The sequence below is a fragment of the Carcharodon carcharias genome, chromosome 18 (assembly GCF_017639515.1).
Source record: "Carcharodon carcharias isolate sCarCar2 chromosome 18, sCarCar2.pri, whole genome shotgun sequence".
NCBI classification, from domain to species: domain Eukaryota; kingdom Metazoa; phylum Chordata; class Chondrichthyes; order Lamniformes; family Lamnidae; genus Carcharodon; species Carcharodon carcharias.
Window position 1 is genome coordinate 11,538,294 of NC_054484.1, and position 19,497 is coordinate 11,557,790.

General features: G+C 46.8%; 2 protein-coding genes across 2 annotated transcripts in view; one reads left to right on the forward strand and one right to left on the reverse strand.

Annotated features, from left to right (window-relative positions):
• Positions 1-746: 746 nt before the first annotated feature.
• Positions 747-6,184, forward strand: LOC121290308 (lysozyme C, milk isozyme-like). Its single transcript, XM_041210620.1, has 4 exons — positions 747-944; positions 3,504-3,680; positions 5,140-5,221; positions 6,015-6,184. The coding sequence occupies exons 1-4, from the start codon at positions 815-817 to the stop codon at positions 6,079-6,081; spliced, it is 456 nt and encodes a 151-aa protein (XP_041066554.1). The 5' UTR covers positions 747-814; the 3' UTR covers positions 6,082-6,184.
• A 3,210-nt stretch (positions 6,185-9,394) lies between these two features.
• Positions 9,395-19,497, reverse strand: part of hspa13 (heat shock protein 70 family, member 13) — a 70,019-nt gene continuing 59,916 nt past the window's right edge. The window contains exons 4-5 of the mRNA XM_041211869.1: positions 17,359-17,526; positions 9,395-13,521 (exon numbers count right to left, since the gene is read on the reverse strand). Of these exons, the coding sequence (XP_041067803.1) occupies positions 12,932-13,521; positions 17,359-17,526 (758 nt within the window). The 3' untranslated portion in view covers positions 9,395-12,931. The remainder of the gene's footprint in view (positions 13,522-17,358; positions 17,527-19,497) is intronic.

Here is a 19,497-nt window from a genome sequence, read left to right on the forward strand (position 1 = left end):
ACTAGCTGCGTTTTCAGCAGATGAGGCACCTAAAATATGTCAGGTGGCTAGCCCACTTCTGACCTGTTTCTCATAATACACAGGGTGGGTGAGGCAGCCACTAGGTTTCCCGCCCTTAGACCCATTAAGGCTCTTAACTACCCAATTAAGTGGCAATTAATGGCCTCAGTCTGCCTCTATTGCCATTAAAATGCAGTGCAGCGAGAGTGCAAAGGCCATTTTTAAAAAAGCTTTTTTAAAAAGGTGAGAAGTGGGTGGGGTGCACATTCATCTGGGCATGCCTTGTTTGCATTGGAGGCACCCCACCCCCAAGACGTCAACCCTTTTCTTTCCTCCGGCCCTGGCCTTCAAAACCCCCAACCCACCCACCCACCCAGCTCCCCGCCAACAACCTTCCACCCCCCCAACGCAGACCGATCCCTTCCTGCCCTAAAAGCCCAGGACTTAACTCATTCCGGTCTCCATGCTGTCTTCTTCATGGAGATGCCCGCAGTCCTGGAAACGCCCACTACTGAGCTCTGGCACTGCTGAGGCTGCTAGAGCTGCCAGCCAATCAGATGCAGATTCATTCAGGGCTGACATTCCTTCTGGGATGTAGCAAGCAGTATACCCCACCACAAAACACGATTGCTTGTGTCCCTCCCGTTGTATTGCAAAATATTTGTTAAGGCACAGCACGCCATTCAGGAATCCAGTTGTTAGCTTACCTTTATTTTTTTTCCCAGGTTCTTGTTTGATTGGCTTTGTGGAACTGATAACCACAGGTATAAAAGTGCAGCCATTACCAGACCCAGACACGTCTCCTGCTGACAAGATGAAGACCCTTATTGCTCTTAGCATCCTCCTCACGGTCTCCAGTGCCAAAATCCTGACACGGTGTGAAATCGCTCAAGCTGTAAAGAATTCTATCCTGTCTACGTTCACCCAATACAGCATAGCAGACTGTGAGTAACATTTCTCTGTTCTGTTTAAGCACAGCCAAACGAGGTTGTGATGGCCCAGCTGACAGGCCAGTGACATTAAGTTGTAAGATTCGGAGATTCGGAGAGCATGTCCCTCGGTCATAAAGCTGAAGGGCTGCTCAGCGTTAAGGCTGCCAGTTCTGGGGGCACTGGGATTCCGCAAGGGGGCTCTTTCAGAGACTGGTAAGTTTCTTTTTAAATTCGTTCTGCTGGTGGCATCATTCGCTTCCCCCAGGGCGAGCTGGGCCCTGACGGGTTGAAACCATCTGTGCGGTACCTCACATACCACTCCCATGGTGAGCTGTTCAACCCACCTACTGCCCACCTTCCATCTCGGCACCCTATATGGAGCAAGCTTCCTGATCAAAATCAGCCAGCAGACACCCTTTGGATCAAGGGCTGGGGAACAAGTGAGGTCACTAACAAGTTCCTTGTGACAAACCCCATCAGGCTATGAGCTACCACAGCAACAATAGTCCTTGCTAAATATGCCCAGGACCGTGTGCAGCCAATCTGCACCGCCGGAGCCTCAGTACAAACCCTTTATGCACCTTGGAGACGCAAAAACAATGCTGCACATTACCCGAGGAGCGTCCCCCTCAACAGGTTTACATGGCAGAACAATCACCTTAAAGTCACCAACTAAGGAAGCTATCACCCAGCTTCGGGAGCTTGCATTCGCTAAGTAACAGGGCCGAATGCACTTGCGGACTTTGATTGCGTTACACTCGTGTAAGCTCTGTCAGTCAGTGGGTGAGCGTATGTTACATTGGTGAGGCCAGGCAGTGTCTGAGCCTGGTTCTGGACCTGAGTAAATTGGTCTTTCATGTAAACTATCCAAGAGTAGGAATAGACTGGATTTGGACAGTTCTTTTTGCAGAAAGTAATGAGCTTCTGGAATACATTGTGGCTGGTGTGCTGGATTCTGACTCTCTGCCATCAAGAAAGAGCTGGATTGGTTCCTGACTGGGGCAGGGGTCACATTATTTAGAAGGTAACATAGGTATATTCTTTATAGATAACACTTAGTCACTGTGATCTCCTAAACTGGTTTTGATCGCCTGAGGGGATTGAGGTGGATTTTGTCCAAGTATTTTTCCCCTCATTGTCCCTGGCTTTCTGTCTCTCCACAGAGATGCCTGTAGTGGTCATGGATGTGATGGGGGACGGTGAGGGAGTGGTGAAGTAGTGGGGAAGGATTGTTTAGTCATGCTGGATTAGTCATCCTGGTGTGAGACAGATCTGGTGGACCGGCTAGTCCTTTCCAGTCCATTTATTTTGTATGGTCATATGTATCTCAGCAAAGCCAACAGAGACAGAACTACAACAAAAACAGAAATTGCTGGAAAAATTCAGCAGGTCTAACAGCAGTCCGTATGGACTCGAAACGTTAACTCTGTTTTTCTCTGCACAGTTGCTGTTAGACCTGCTGCGTTTTTCCAGCATTTTCTGTTTCGGTTTCAGATTCCCAGCATCTGCAGTATTTTGCTTTTATCCTAGGCACAGAACTACAATTGGCCACAGGAATAGGGCAGGAAAAGAGCAGCGTGTTCTCACTGCCCTCCGACTCTGGTTGCATTATGCTTTAGGGAATTTCCTTTGATTTACTTTCACTCTAATGCTTGAGGTCAATTTCTTAATGATTCCCAATTCTTTATTCTTTCAATAGATTTGCGATTTAAACAATTAATAACACGCCCAGGAAAGCTAATAAAAAAACTCCCAAGCAGTTGATTTTTCCGCTTTGGAATAATTTCTATCTGTTAACGGATTGGTGTCTTGTCATCGATATCACATCAGGCCACCCACCACGCCCCACCCTACCACCCCACCCCCCCACAATTTTGAAAAGCTAATATAGGCTAAGGCTGTGTAGATGGATCTTAAATCTCTCATGCATTTTGTCTGAGGGATAGTTACGAGGCCAAAACAGGATAGGAACTGCTTCAACTTTATCAGGGATACGTGTGTGTACAGATATTTAACGAGGGTGAAATGTTGGAAATTTGCAGCAGGTCAGGCAGTGTCTCTGAGTATTTCAAGTATTTTCTGTTTGTATTTCTTATTTCTAGCATCTGCAGTATTTTACCTTGAACAAGGGTTTGGTTTGGCAGTGAGACTGCATGAAATTTAATAACTTTTCAATTCTAAAAGTCCAACCTCAATCAAGGTAATAGTTACAAGTATCCATGAACAGAACCCTTGTGAGGGTCACCATCGTCAGGAGAACAGGAGACAGAGTCAGCAAAATAAATTGTCATCTCACGCACTGCTCCAGTTCCCACAATGACTGCCTTCAGGTAAACAGACTGCAGATAAGAGAGGGCCAGTATCCTGCCCTGTGCTGCTATTTTTCATTCCTTCTATCAGTCTGGTTCCCCCACTTATAAGTTGTGGCGATTGAGCACGATGGAAATTCACCTGGTTACAGCAAAGACAAAGTTTATAGGAGACTGTCCCCAGTGTACGAGGTGCAGTGTGAATTACATTTGTGTTTTCCATTTTCTAAACGACAGCATCTTGTATTCATTCTCAATCTAGGGGTATGTATGGCCGACCACGCTAGTCGATACAACACACTCGCAGTATACTACGAGAGAAGCAATTTTGGAAGGATCCAGTCAGCAGACTATGGCATCTTTCAGATCAGCAGTAAATGGTGGTGTGCGAATGATAAGTTTCCGGATGGTCCAAATGCCTGTAACATGAACTGTAACGGTGGGTGAACCAATACAATGTTAATCTCAAATTTGAGTTTTCTTTCCTTTGTATATAAGGAATGTGCAGCTGGAGTGCTGTGCACAATTCTGGTTGCCATTACAGGGCAGTGGAGAGGGTGCAAAACAAAAAAAAGATTTTCGAGTATAATAAAACTGTGAGGCTACAACTATCAGGAAAGGGTGAATAGACTGGGTCTCTTTTTGGTTGAAAAGAGAAAGCTGAGGGGTGATCTATTAGACGTATAATAGAGACTCTCGTACTAACGTTTCCACTTGTGGGGAACAGCAAATCCTTAGGCCACCTATGGGGCACCAATAAATTCAAATGTTGCTTCCATTTGTTCACGGGGAAGGGCAACACTGGTAAAGCCAGCATTTATTACTCATGAGTAGGTGGTGGTGAGCTTGCTAGGCCATTTCAAAGGGCAATCAAGAGTGAACCACAATGCTGCATGTATTCAGGTAGGGTGCCTTAACTTTGTCTTTTTGACATTATTCCACATCCTAAACCTAGCTGATGCTTGCCTTTGGTTCACCTGCCTCCTAATTTCACTTGCTACTTTATTTCGTCCCATTGGAGTCGCATCGAAGTCGGACCAGGTAAGAACAACAGATTTTCTTCCCTAAAGGACATAAGTGAACCAGCTGGGTTTTTATGACAACCCATCAGATTCATGGTCATTACTGACACCGGCTTTTTGTTCAGGTTTTATTTAATCAGTTGAATTTAAATGCCCCAGTAGCCATGATGGGATTTCAAACCATATCTAAGATCATTATGCCCAGTGTCTGGATTACTAGCCCAGTAACATAACATAACCTATGTGAGAATCTATTCTTTGAATGAACTTGTTCAGGCGGATGTTAAAGTTTCCATATAACCACGTGATAAGGAGTGACATTTTCCAGGGGGGGAAATGTTCTCGTCAGTTGTAGGAAAAGAATGGGTGATCGTCAAGCAGAAAGATTATTTTACACCTTGTCCAATATACATTTCCATTGAATTAAAATAGGGAAAGACATCTAACGCGGTGTAATATGGACTGCCAATTCAAAATCATCCGGTTTTTGCCACTTAATAAAAGTGAAAATGACACCGCCTTGGTATCCTGGTCCACATTCCTCGATCATCCAACAATTCACTGGCCTCCATCTCACTGGTGCTTGTGGAAACTTGTTAATAATAAAAAACCTGACCTTTTCTATGGATGTTTGTGTCCTCTCCACTCACTGCTGAGCTGGTGAATTTAGACCCTAATTCCACCATGTTGTAAAATATTGAACACCAAGTATCTTCCATCCTAGGGCTTTCCAAATCTGCCACAAGCAACAACATTGAAAGCAGTCAGTAACCAGCACCCCTGGGACCTCTCAACCTACAACTTCCTAATTCTGCATCAAAACACACCTCAGATATAAACATTGATTCTAATATCACATTCCTTTTATTATTGCAGTTTTCCTGACAGGTAGTAACAACATACAATCGGACATTGCTTGTGCAGCATTAATAGTGAACCAACAAGGCATGGAGGCCTGGTATGTTAAAGTCTCCATTTTTTTTTTCTCTCACTTTGTATTTAGATGTTGAGGCTGTAATTGAGTGATGGAATGCTGCTGGTTTCTATATCCAGGTTACAAATAATGCAATGACGTTGTGGGCACACACAAACATCTCACTATAAACAGACATTTCAGGGATCAGTGAGATGAATGTTATAGATAGAATTACAGTGACGGTCTGTCATTGAGAATGTTACAGTGAGAGTGTGTTATAGAGTGTTATAGTGAGTGTGTTACGGAGAGTGTAACAGTGAAGGGTGTGTTATAGAGAGGGTTATAGTAAGGGATATGGTATAGACAATGTTACAGTAAGGGGTGTGTATTGTAGAGAGTGTGACAGTGAGTGGTTTGTTATAGTATGTATTACAACAATTGAAATCAACATTAGTAATGATCACATAAGCAGTCTGTAAATTGAACAGAACCAATTTTTTGCAGACTTCTTTCTAGCCTCCTTGTGCCCACCAACCTTTTCAACTACTGATGGCGCATGCTGCATTCATTTTATAATGAGAGAATCCAGCAAAATACAGTACAGGGGAATTTGCAGGGCAAAAACATTGTAATAGGCACATATGCAGGCTCCTGTGTGGGTTAAGTACTGCTGTACCCTGGTAGGGATCAGCAGCTTCATGAGAGGAGGGATAAGAACCTGGGAGGGAAGGGGGAGTGGGTTGTGGATGACCTCAGTATCTCATGTCACTATAGCTGTTGCTGGAGCTCATGATTCTCTCTGCCTGATCTCGTTTCTGACGTTCTGGTTTTGCAGGAAAAGTTGGGCCGAGAACTGCAAGGGGAGATGGATCAATTATTACACCTACTTTTGCTTCTTGTAAGGAAGAATGCAACCCTGTTGATCAACTCCACTCACTTGCGATACATCGTAGTATGAAACACCTGTAGCTGCTAGCTCTGCATTACTGAGATTGTTAGGAATAAGCGAAGGTTCATCTCTCTGTCATAATTCATTAAAAATAAACACAAGAAAATATCAAAATCTCAAGTGTTTCATTGCCATTGTGCATCAGGGTAAACAGTAGACCTGTTAATTTTAAGTTAAGGATTGTGAGAAAGAAAATTGAAACGAAAGAAAAAAGCAATCGCTAAGTACATGGACAATAATGGAGAGGAAGACAAAAGGGAACGTGAAAAGATTAGGGAAGAAGTTAAAAAAAAACTTATTGATCCTGCTTCTCCACATGTTCTGACCTTAATCATGTGGAAACTTACCAAACGCCCTGCTGGAAATATTAAATGATTACATTTGCTACATTACCCTTACTGTTACTTGTTGAAAGAATTAAATAAGCTTGATAAAACTTTGTCTTCACTTTTGGTATCCATGCTGCCGACTCTTTATTATGCTTTCAGTTTCTCAATGTTTTTCTATGACATCTGTGATTAATGATTCCATTACCTTTCCAGCCATCAATATTAAGCTAATGTTCTTGGACTTGTTCTATCTCCCTGTTTATATATGTGAATTACATTAGCTGTCTGCCACTCCTCTGGCACCTTTCCCTTTTCCAATGCATTTTTATCTACATGTAATAGTGCCTCTGCCATCTCTTCTCTAAATTCTTTTAATATATATGGATGTAATCCATCCAGACCAGGAGTTTTATCCTCTCTAAGATTGATTAATTTATCTATTATCTCCCCTTTTACGATTGTAAATGTCTTTATATCCCTCTTGATCACTTCTTCTGTCATGTCCACCATGATTGCTTCAATATTTATCAGGGAAACTAAGTTATTAGTTAGCATTTCTGCCATTAAATCGTCATTACCTGTGATTACATCGTAACTGGGTATATACCCTATTATCGTATTTATCCCTTAATAGCCCTACTCTATCCTGACTTTTTTCTGTTATTTATGTGTCTTTTTATATTTCTTGATAGCTTACTTTCATAGTTTTATTTTGCTTTCCTTATTCATTTTTAATTAAATCTCTTTAATTAAAGACATGCAGTAATAAACTCGAATACCATCCCAAAAACTGACACTGGTTCCCAAACTGAAAGTATTCAAGTGACAAAGAGGTTAAAGGAAGTTACTCGGGCTAGCAGAAGGTGGGAAGTGATGTTTTACTAGATCAGTGATGTTCACTAGTTACATAAAGGATTTTAACTTGGGAATTGGAAGCACAGTATCAAATTTTACAGGTGACACCAAATAAGGGAGTAGAGTCAATACAGTGGACAACTGAGATAAAATACAGCAAGAGATTAATAAACTTGCATGTAATTGGCAAATGAACTTCAATGTGGATAAGTGGCTGATCATCAAGGGCTGAGACGATGAGAAATTTATTTACTCAGAGGGTTGTGAACCTTTATAATTCGCTAATCCATATGATTGTGGATCCTTCATTGAGTAAATTCAAAGCTGAGATAGACAGATGTTAGATCTCTCAGGGAACCAAGGTATACAGGGAGAGGGCAGGAAAGTGGAGATGAGGCTGAGATCAGCCATGATCATATTGAATGATGGAACAGGCTCAAGGGGGGGAATGGTCTACTCCTGTTCCTATTTTTTATGTTCTTGTGAGGCTAACAGCAACAGCACTCCAAAGGCAACCAAACCTCTCTCAATGTAGAGAAAGTGAAGTCTGAAAAGTGGAAAATCACAGGCCAGAAGCAAAACAGTAGCCAGAAGAATGAGTGGCTAACTAACCTGTTAAGCCCTGTACACCTTTTAAATAATGCTGGCAAGGGTGTGGAGGAGAAGAGTCTTCTTGCCATTTCTGTTCTGTTGTCCTGAGCTAGGTCAGGAAAACAGGACAGAAATGCCCTGTCAAGCAAAGACAATCAGCGGGGGGTGGTCCAAAATCATGAGTGCCCCCTGCAAGCAGCAGGTGACCACATCTGAATAAACTATTTTTGATTCCAAGTGCTGGCAGTGTGTAGAACTGCAACACAAATTCCACCTCCCCTCCCAAAAGGGTAAACAGTGTCCGTCCGCTTGGTAATATTGATCACGCCATTTTGGATCCTTAGGTGGTCACGTAACGCACCACAATGCTACGCAATCCAATTTCCAGGACGACATGCTGTCATTACCACATTGCTGCTTGTGGCAGTTTGCTGTGCAGAGACTGGCTCCCCTGCTTCCTACACTACATTGGTGGCTGCACTTCACTACTTCTTTGGCTGTAAAACACTTGTGTCCTGTGGTTGTGAAAGGTGCTATAGAAATGCAAGTCTTCTTACAAACTTAGGCAATGCATTCAGATGAAGAAAATCTTAGGTAATTTGATCTTAACTTTTTATTTACTCTGTTGTGGGACGTGGGCATCATCAGCAAGGCCAATATTTGTTGTCCAGCCCTGAGTGGCTTGCTAGGCTATTTCAGAGGGCAGTTCAGAGTCAATCACATTGCTGAGAGTCTGGAGTCACATGTAGGCCAGACCAGGTGAGGATGGCAGATTTCCTTATTCTTCGAAAAGACAATTTCCTGGACACCAGCAGAGGACAAAATTGCCACAAATTAAGACACAATTCAGAAGTCAGTTCCAATAGAGGCACATTTTAATATTTTCTCCGGTTGAGGCTGTAGTAAGGTACAAGGGCAATGACAGTAGTCATATAAAGTACAATAAATTAAACACTACAGTATTTTCTCATACAGATACTGTATAACATGTTCCACAGGATTGGAGGAACCTCGGTCAGTGATCAAATCAGTAACTAGATGCTTGGCTTCCTGCGACTAATTTCAGTGCCATAAATTTCCTCCAGGTGTGGCTGGGGCTGGGAATTGGGGGGGGGGGGGGGGGGGGGGGGGGGAGAGAAAAGAAGAGATGTGGGAAAGTTATTGATTTCTTGCAATCATCTATCATAGCCGTTGGTGGAAAATTGGCAGAAATTCCCATCCATGGGCATCTGTGAGCAGGGGGGAGTTGGGCGGGGGTGAGGTGTTGTGGTGGGGTGCAGTCACAAATTTGCAGCAACCAGGTCAAGATAAATTCCCAGCCTGTAAGTCCAAACAATGTACGCCTGTGATTTAGACCATCCCGCAGGCTAGAAACACATTGGCAGAGCTCATTCGGTAAAATGCAGGACTCGATCGCCAGCACTGTGGCTGTTTGGCCTGGCATTTGGGGGAGGGAGGGTTCAGTTCTTCCTGGTGGGGGGAAGGGGGAGTGGGGGGGGGGGGGGGGTAGGACCACTCAGTGGATTGTATTAGTTGAAAGGGGTTGGAGGAAAATTAATAAAAACACAATTGACACCACTTCACTAGACCCAGAGTTTGTTGATTTCAGCTACCAAAATGGGAAGAGACCAGGTCTATCCCTTCATTACAGTTGCTGAAGGAATTGGGGAGGAAAGGCGGGGGGAAGAGGAGGGGGAGAGAGAAGAAATCAGTGTCACTAAGATTTCAGTGAAAGGCATGTTAACTTTTTCATATCTCACTTCAAGTATGAACTAGAATTTTTAAGTAGTAAGCTATTGTGATAAGGAATCTGCTGCCTGGAAATGATGGTGGAAGCAGATTCAACTCAACTTTCAAAAAATGAAATGGGTAAATAATTAATTGATAAATGAAGGCAAAACATTTGCAGAACTGTGAGGTGAGCAGGGAAGGGGTGGGGCTAATTGCATGGCTCTTTCAAAGAACTGACACAGGCTGATGGGCTGAATGGCCTTCTTCCCTGTCATATGATTCTTTGAAAAATAATACTGTTCCACATTGTGGCTTTTCTTGAGGCAGCTAATACCAGGATAAAATGTTAGACTCCTCAATAGTAATAAACCCAACAAGGAATTCAGGAAAAAAACCTCTCTAACCAGAATTGTGAGAATGTGAAACTCGCTACCACATGGTATTATAGAGGCAAACAGCATAGATGCATTTAAGGGGAAGGTAGAAGGACAGAGGATATGTCAAAAGGGCCCAACTGAGTGGGAGGAGGTTTGTGCAGAGTGTAAACACTGACATGGACCTGTTTGGCCAAATGATCACTTTCTGCTGTAATTACTATGCAAAGTAGGTGCTTACAGGGTTGACACTGGTAGGAATCATTTGAGGGGATGGGTTAAGAACAGTGCCCAAAACAGGGCTATGGGGCAGGGGTGGCTATCCCTGTGGAGACCGGCACTGATACACCAAACAAAACTGAGTTGATCCTCATTGTATACAGACCACAAACATTTTTAATGATCAAATGAAATTGATTAGACGAATAAAGTAAAGCAGCTACACAAACCCTGAGCTTTAAAAACACTCCCCCCAAACTATTTCTCCCGCCCATAGCTTTGTTTAGATTTTTGAAGAATCCTCCGTCAATTTAAAAAAAACACAAAGAGACACAGCTCATACCTCTTGTTACAGCCATAATTACATTATGTTGTGGGGCTTCAATTCACACAACAAGATGTCATGTTAACACCGGGACGGAGTGGGATGCAGCTAGCAGGCAGACAGGTTACAGCAATGACGCACACTTATCTCATTGGGGCTTTGGGCTTCTTTTTTGCCATCCTTGCCTCTGTATCTCCTCCTATTACCAGTTGTTCCATAGTGCTGTAAGTACCCAGAGCCAAGGACAGAGACCAGTGAGGACTGGCTGAGAAAATACTGGAAGTGCAAGATGCTTCCAACACAATGTTGGGGGGAAGTCCGAAACTGCATCAGAGCTGGTACTGCTGGCTACAGGAATGGCTCAGAATTTTGTAAAGCGTACATTTACAAATAGGTGTGTAGTTACCCTTCACCATTTAAATCCCTAACTGGGAAGGACTGTCTCATTCAAAACACTTCACTTTAAAAATTAGCATTTTACTTATTACAACTTAGCGAGGTGTTGGTAGGTACAAAAAAATAGCTTCTTTCAGGAATATTCTTTCCCCATTCCGCACTTTCAGAAGAGCCTCGAACCCGTTTCCCTTCTCTCTTCCGCTGTGACTCCACGTGCAGAGAGTGCTCCTGCACGGCACAGTGTGGCTATGACAGATTAACCCCGCAAATGGACTGGAACACTCAGAGCCGTGCTGCTATCAGCTAGGCAACGTGAGCCAGTCAGGTTAAGGAGTTTGATGGAATACTTTGCATTTACCTAGATGCGTGCAGTTGCAACAACGCCCAAGAAACTCAACACCATCCGGGGGGCAAAGCAGTTCCACTGATCAGCAGCCTGTCTACCAGTTGAAACCTCCACCATCAGCACACCATGGTTGCAGTGTATACCATCGAAAAGGTGCGCCGCAGCAATTCGCCAAGGCACATGGAAACAAGTCCCCCCCGCAATTATCACCATCATGACTTGGAACTCCATCACCGTGCCTTCAGCATCATTGGGCCAAAATTGCTGGGAACTTATGCCCAACCAGCTCAGTACCTACACCACATGGACTGCAGTGGTTCAAGAAGGTGGCTCACCACCACCACCTCAAGGGCAACTTAGGGATGGGCAACAAATGTCAATGTTCCCAGTGATGGTCACATCCCAAGAATTAATTTTTAAAAAAGAGGTTTGAGCATGAGTGAACCCCCCAGAGAAGAACACTGTGGATAATTTATTAAATGCTTACCCGTTGCTATGAATTTCTAACTTATTTTTGCACCAAGGACAAAGAAGGTCTTCAAACCAGGTTCAATTCATAAAGACAATTTGCTTAATCTATAAAATTTTAAAAATATATATATATATAAATATATATTTAATAAATTTATTCTACATTCACATTTGGCTTACGGCACTAAACAAACAAAACAAAAGTATAAAAATTACTTTTAAGTAAATAAACCTTCCCTCAGGTAGAAGCAGTGATTCTTCACCCGACATCCCCGCACCCCCCCAAATTCTTTGGGTGAATCTTCTGGAGAAGATCTTCTCAATCCTCTCAGAACTTCCATCACACAGTCAGTATCTTCATCATCCAATCTATCATCAGGCTATTTACAGGACATATTTAAACTCCACAGTCTTTTATCGCTAACACCCCCTCTCCCCTGAAGGCATCACCATCGAGAATCAATTGCCCACTGTTGCACCTCTCTGAAGGCTGCTCATTCTTCGAGTGCCAGTTTAAGATAAGCGAGTGTTGTCAGGTTAACGTCAGTGTTGTCTTGACTCGATGTCCAATGCCCAACACAGGGGGGGCAAGCAGAGACAGGAACCCAACCTGTCTTTTCCCGCCACCTGTCCCTGTGACGATTGAGCCCAATCCTACAGGAAAACCCAAATCAGTCAAGAACAGAAACAGTGTGGGTCGCGGCCGAAATCCACATACTTCCCCCAGTCCTCTGGGCTTGATGGAACATGATGAGTCACGTTGGCATAGAGTCATCAACGAGGCAAGAGAGGAAAATAAAACGGTGCAAATCGCGAAAGGCCAGATTCTACTAATGTTTCAGCAAGCAGCAACATTGGTGACTGGCTCAAGATAATGTGCAATGCAGTACAAGTATTAATCAGACCCAGTTCACTCAAAAACCACGTGTAAAAAAAAAAGGAACATGGGACTCCAAAGTGCTGAAAAAGCAAAGCTCCCAAAATTAGCAATGACTAACCTTGTGGAATGATTTAACAGAAGACTGGGAGGTTGATCTGAAGAGAATGGTGAAGAGAATCATTCACCCACCTCTGATCCAGACCATCGCACAAAAATAATCGTCTTTCAATCCTTTAGGATTAAGTTCAATGTAGGTGGGGAGGAGGGGGACTGTAACGGGAATCCATTAGTTGAAGTTCACTTTCTGTAAATGCCTGTTGGGAATCTCTAGGGCACTGACCTGCAGGGGCCAAGAGCCTCCCATGATCCCCGCCTGTATGGCAACACCAATCACCACCGCCAGGTCAGGATCCACCGAGGTGTTTGGCTCCTTGTCGAAGAACTCGCGGATAACCTGGCGTATCCGAGGAATGCGGGTGGAGCCGCCGACGAGCACGATCTCGTCCACCTCGTACCGTCCCAAGTGACCACGGGACAGCACGTCCTCCACGGGGTCCAGGATCTTCTCGAACAGGTCTCGGTTCAGCTCCTCAAACAGGTCCCTGGTCACTATTTCTTTAAACAAAACGTTGCTGCCTCTGCCACTGGCCTCATCTCCTCCTTCAGTGGGATGCCTGGGGTCCGGCAGTGATAGCGGCACCTGGATTAGCACCGAGTCGTAGAGGGTCAGGTTCAGTTTGGCTGCTTCCACGGCTTGGCGCAGGTGGTGCACGTCTTGCTTTTGGATCGGCACAGTTCCATACTGCCGGTGTATCTGGTTAAACAGGAACTGCAGCAACCGCTGGTTGAAATCCTGGCCGCCCAACTGGTTATTGCCTGCATAAATAAATAGCTTGGACAGATTAGAATCTTGCACCACATGAGCAGGTCAGAAGCTAGGAATGCTGCGACGAGTAACTCACCTCCTGATTCCTAAAAGCCTATCCATCATCTACAAGGCACAGGTCAGGAGTGTGATGGAATACTCTCCACTTGCCTGGATGAGTGCAGCTCCCACAACACTCAAGAAAACTAACACCATCCAGGACAAAGCAGGTCGCTTGACTGGCACCCCTTCCACAAACATTCACTCCCTTCACCGCCGATGCACACTAGCAGCAGTGTGTACCATCTACAAGATGCACTGCAGGAACTCACCAATCCTCCTTAAACAGCACCTTCCAAACGCATGACCACTGCCATCTAGAAGAATTAGGGCAATAGATACACGGGAACACCACCACTCTCCAAGGCACCCTCCATCATGACATAGAAATATATCACTGGTCCTTCACTGTCACTGGGTCAAAACACTGGAACACCCTCCCTAATGGCGCTGTGGGTGTACCTATGCCACAGGGACTGCAGCGGATCAAGAAGGCAACACACCACCACCAAGGGCAATTGGGGATGGACAATAAAAGCTAGCCAAGCCAACAACACCCACATCCCATAAATGAATAAAAAAAAGTGAGGCCATTCAGCCCATTGTGCCTGTGCTGGCTTTTTGAAAGAGTTATCCAATTAGTGGTGCTCTTCTCACTGCTCTTTCCCTATAATATTTCAAACATAAAAAACTTCACTCTGTATCTAACCATGTGCTGTACCTGCTCTGCGACAGTTTGATGGGGACAGTGTAGAGGGAGCTTTACGCTGCATCTAACCCCGTGCTGTACCTGTCCTGGGAGTGTTTGATGGGGACAGTGTAGAGAGAGCTTTACTCTGTATTTAACCCCGTGCTGTACCTGTCCGGGGAGTGATTGATGGGGACAGTGTAGAGAGAGCTTTACTCTGCATCTAACCCTGTGCTGTACCTGTCCTTGGAGTGTTTGAAGGGGATAGTGTAGAGGGAGCTTTACTCTGTATTTAACCCCGTGTTATACCTGTCCTGGGAGTGTTTGATGGGGACAGTGTAGAGGGAGCTTAACTCTGTATCTAACCCCGTGCTGTACCTGTCCTGGGAGTGTTTGATGGGGACAGTGGAGAGGGAGCTTTACTCTGTATTTAACCCCGTGCTGTACCTGTCCTGGGAGTGTTTGATGGGGACAGTGTAGAGGGAGCTTTACTCTGCATCTAACCCCGTGCTGTACCTGTCCTGGGAGCGTTTGATGGAGACAGTGTAGAGAGAGCTTTACTCTGTATCTAACCCCGTGCTGTACCTGTCCTGGGACTGTTTGAAGGGGATAGTGTAGAGACAGCTTTGCTCTGTATCTAACCCCGTGCTGTACCTGTCCTGGGAGTGTTTGAAGGGGATAGTGTAGAGGGAGTTTTCCTCTGTATTTAACCCCGTGCTATACCTGTCCTGGGAGTGTTTGATGGGGATAGTGTAGAGGGAGCTTTACTCTGCATCTAACCCCGTGCTGTACCTACCCTGGGAGTGTTTGATGGGGACAACGTAGAGGGAGCTTTACTCTGTATTCAACCCATGGGCCAGGATTTCCCGGCCGGCGAGCTGGGGACGGGGCCCACTCGCCGCCAGGTAAATTGACCTGGGATGGCGTTGGGCAGAACTCCCGACATCATCCCGCCCCACTTAAATTTTCAGGTATCAGGGGCTCAGCAGAATCAGCTGTGCTACCGCCGACCTGCCAATTGCCAATTGAGGCCATTGACAAAGTCATTAAACTAACTAACGGACCTGCCCTTCCAACCTTATGGTTGGTGAGCAAGCCGGGAGCACTGGCGGGAATTAGGAAAAGCATGAAATCTCATCCATAATATATAATTAAAGTGTATTTAAAAGTGATGGACATGTCCCAACTCATGTGACAGGGAATTTTTTTTTTCCATTTTTCAGATTTTTTATTCTAGAGCCGATCTCCCCGAGGCGGCGCTTAGCCTCAAGGAGATCAGTGCGCGAAAGAGCTCAGGGAACCTCCTGCCCTGCCCGCACAGGGAGCACATAGCACTTCCTTGCGGATGTCACACTGGGCAGGCCTTCATTGGCGGTGATCAGATGCGCATCACCGCGCACCCGCTCCTAAACTCCCCCCCGACAACACGGGGAAATTTCTGCCCTTCTTCTTGGGAGAATCCAATCTGAGGCCATGGGTCATGTCGACACAGAGTTCCATTTCCCAGTCCTCTTTGAAACGGAGACAAGTACTCTATCTTCATATCTGTTGCATCTGTTGACGTGACCCATTTAAACTTTGGAGATTTGGAAAAGGATTTTGCCTTATTAGTGGATAAGTTTTAAATCAGAATACTCAGATCTACATTACAAAATGACCACACTTCAAAAGAGCTTCAATGGTTGTAAAGCACTTTATATATTTCAGAGAGCATGAAAGGTGTGATAGAAATGCAAGTCTTTCTTTCTTTATCCCTTGGTATTAGCTAAAATTGATATAGGAACAGGACTTAAACTTTGCAGTGGAACATTAAACACCATAACGCAAACTGTTACCAAGTTAGAAAGTCTAAAGACCTGGGTAACCTGGTCTGAGTTGCGGCTGGTGTTGGGAACATGAATGGAAGGAGCTCTGTTCCCCAACACAAACATCATTCATCCTATTAAGCGACAAGTACTTGGGTGAGTACTATCCCAGTTAGGAATACAGGGACTGGAGGCCATTCTGCCCTCTGAGCCCCTTCTGCCATTCAATAAGCTCATGGCTGATTTGTATGCTAACGCCTTAAAATGTTTGTCTAGCAAAAATCCATCGCCTTCCAGAATTAAAACTATTAGTTGAACTAAGATCTCCTGGTCATTGTGGGAGGGAGTTTCACACTTCTATCAGCCCTTGCATGAAGTCTTTCCTAACCTAAGCACTTCAATATTCACTCCCCCCACCACTGGCAGCAAGCGTGTTCCATCTACAAGATGCACTGCAGCTGCTCACCGAGGGGGTTCCTACAACAGCATCTTCCAAACCCGTGACCTCTACCACTGAGAAAGGTGAGGGCAGCAGATAGATGGGAACACCGACCACCTGCAAGTTCCCCTCCAAGCCACACACCATCCTGACTTGGAAATATATCACCGTTCCTTCACTGCCGCTAGGTCAAAGTCCTGGAACTCCCTCCCTAACAGCGCTGTGGGTGTACCTACACCACATGGACTGCAGCGGTTCAAGAAGGCAGCTCACCACCATCTTCAGACACCACCTTGGGGGTGACTCATAGGATGGGCAACAGATGCTGGCTGAGCCCATGACATCACATCCAGTGAATGAATAAATAAAAATAAAGCCTCCTGAACATACCCTTGTCTTTGGAATTTTCTACTCCAGCAAGCTGTGGATGCTCAGTCAAGGCAGAAATTTAAGACAGATAGATATTTGGGTAATATGGGAACACAGAGGTATGGGGACAGGGCAGGAATGTGAAGTAGAAGATCAACCTTGATCTTATTGAATGGCAGAGCAGAATTGAAGGGTTGAATAGCCTCCTTCAGCTCCCTTTTCTTATGTTCATTCTAAACTTCCCCCACCAGTAGAAAAGAAGTTTCTCTCTATTGACTCTATTGATTTAAATCAAATTAAGTCACCTATGAATCTTCTACATTCAAGAGAATACAAATCCAGTTTATGTAATCTCTCCTCATATAATCTTACTCTTGGAACCCGGGTAACATTCTGGCCAACCTACGCCGTACTCCTTCTAAGGTCAATATATGCTTCCCAAAAAGAAGTGACAGCACCCCAGAACCATATACCATGACTCCTTTACCTGCCATTGCTCTGGTCAGGAACATTCCTCCTTGTTTGTTCAGCAGGGATACATCCAAGGTGCCACCCCCCAAGTCCACCACTAGCACGTTGAAAACATCCACCTTGTGGAGCCCGTAGGCCATAGCAGCCGCTGTTGGCTCATTGATCACTCGCAGAATGTCCAATCCTGCAACACAAACACTCAGTCTCACTAAACCGATTAGCAGCCCTTGGGGCACTAATAGCGGCTAACGCGGCTCGCCCGCCGGAGGGAGAAAATTATAACGCGTTTACATCCACGTACACAAAAAAACATTTTCAAAAGAGAGCTCAGGCGGAACTTGCCTTCCTCATCACCCCCAAGTGTGGATTAAGTTACCAGGAAAGGACACCGTAAACACAGTGAACGGTATCGAGGGGCGACTGATGTGCTACCAGGAGCAGCAACAATTAAGGGACGCAGGGTGGCGGCCGGACTGGGGGGTGCGAGGAGGCGGCCGGACTGGGGGGTGTGAGGTGGCGGCCGGACTGGGGGGTGTGAGGAGGCGGCCGGACTGGGGGGTGTGAGGAGGCGGCCGGACTGGGGGGTGTGAGGAGGTGGCGGTCGGACTGGGGGGTGTGAGGAGGCGGCCGGACTGGGGGGTGTGAGGTGGCGGCCGGACTGGGGGGTGTGAGGAGGCGGCCGAACTGGGGGGTGTGAGGAGGCGGCCGAACTGGGGGGTGTGAGGAGGCGGCCGGACTGGGGGGGTGGGAGGTGGCGGTCGGACTGGGGGGTGTGAGGAGGCGGCCGGACTGGGGGGGTGGGAGGTGGCGGTTGGACTGGGGGGGTGGGAGGTGGCGGTCGGACTGGGGGGTGTGAGGAGGCGGCCGGACTGGGGGGTGCGAGGAGACGGCTGGACTGGGGGGTGGGAGGTGGCGGCTGGACTGGGGGACGCGAGGTGGCAGCTGGACTGGGGGGTGCGAGGAGACGGCTGGACTGGGGGGTGCGAGGTGGCGGCTGGACTGGGGGGTGCGAGGTGGCGGCTGGACTGGGGGCGCGAGGTGGCGGCTGGACTGGGGGCTGCGAGGAGACGGCTGGACTGGGGGCTGCGAGGAGACGGCTGGACTGGGGGCTGCGAGGAGACGGCTGGACTGGGGGGTGCGAGGAGACGGCTGGACTGGGGGGTGCGAGGTGGCGGCTGGACTGGGGGGTGCGAGGTGGCGGCTGGACTGGGGGGCGTGAGGTGGCGGCTGGACTGGGGGGTGCGAGGAGACGGCTGGACTGGGGGGTGCGAGGAGACGGCTGGACTGGGGGCTGCGAGGAGACGGCTGGACTGGGGGGTGCAAGGAGACGGCTGGACTGGGGGGTGCGAGGTGGCGGCTGGACTGGGGGGTGCGAGGAGACGGCTGGACTGGGGGGTGTGAGGAGACGGCTGGACTGGGGGGCGCGAGGTGGCGGCCAGGCTGAGGGTGGGAGATGGCAGTGGGACTGGGGGATACGAAGAGGAGGTAGGTAACTGGAATTGAGGAATATGAGGAAATAATGGGTTCAGTGGGCTTGAGGGATACAGGGAAAAAGTGGGTAGGAGGGAATGAGGGATCCGGTGAGAGGGTGGGTAGGAGGGATTGAGGGATGTGTTGATTCGGTGGGTAGGAAGGATTGAGGGATGTGGTGTGAGAGTCGGTAGGAGGGATTGAGGGATGTGGTGAGAGGGTGGGTAGGAGCGACTGAGGGATGCGGTGAGAGGGTGGGTAGGAGGGATTGAGGGATGCGGTGAGAGGGTGGGTAGGAGGGATTGAGGGATGCGGTGAGAGGGTGGGTAGGAGGGATTGAGGGATGCGGTGAGAGGGTGGGTAGGAGGGATTGAGGGATGCAGTGAGAGGGTGGGTAGGAGGGATTGAGGGATGCGGTGAGAGGGTGGGTAGGAGGGATTGAGGGATGCGGTGAGAGGGTGGGTAGGAGGGATTGAGGGATGCGGTGAGAGGGTGGGTAGGAGGGATTGAGGGATGCGGTGAGAGGGTGGGTAGGAGGGACTGAGGGATGCGGTGAGAGGGTGGGTAGGAGGGACTGAGGGATGTGGTGAGAGGGTGGGTAGGAGGGATTGAGGGGTGCGGTGAGAGGGTGGACATGTGTGCTGATTCATAGAATAGGAAGGTTGAGCTATGTTTTCCTGTTTCT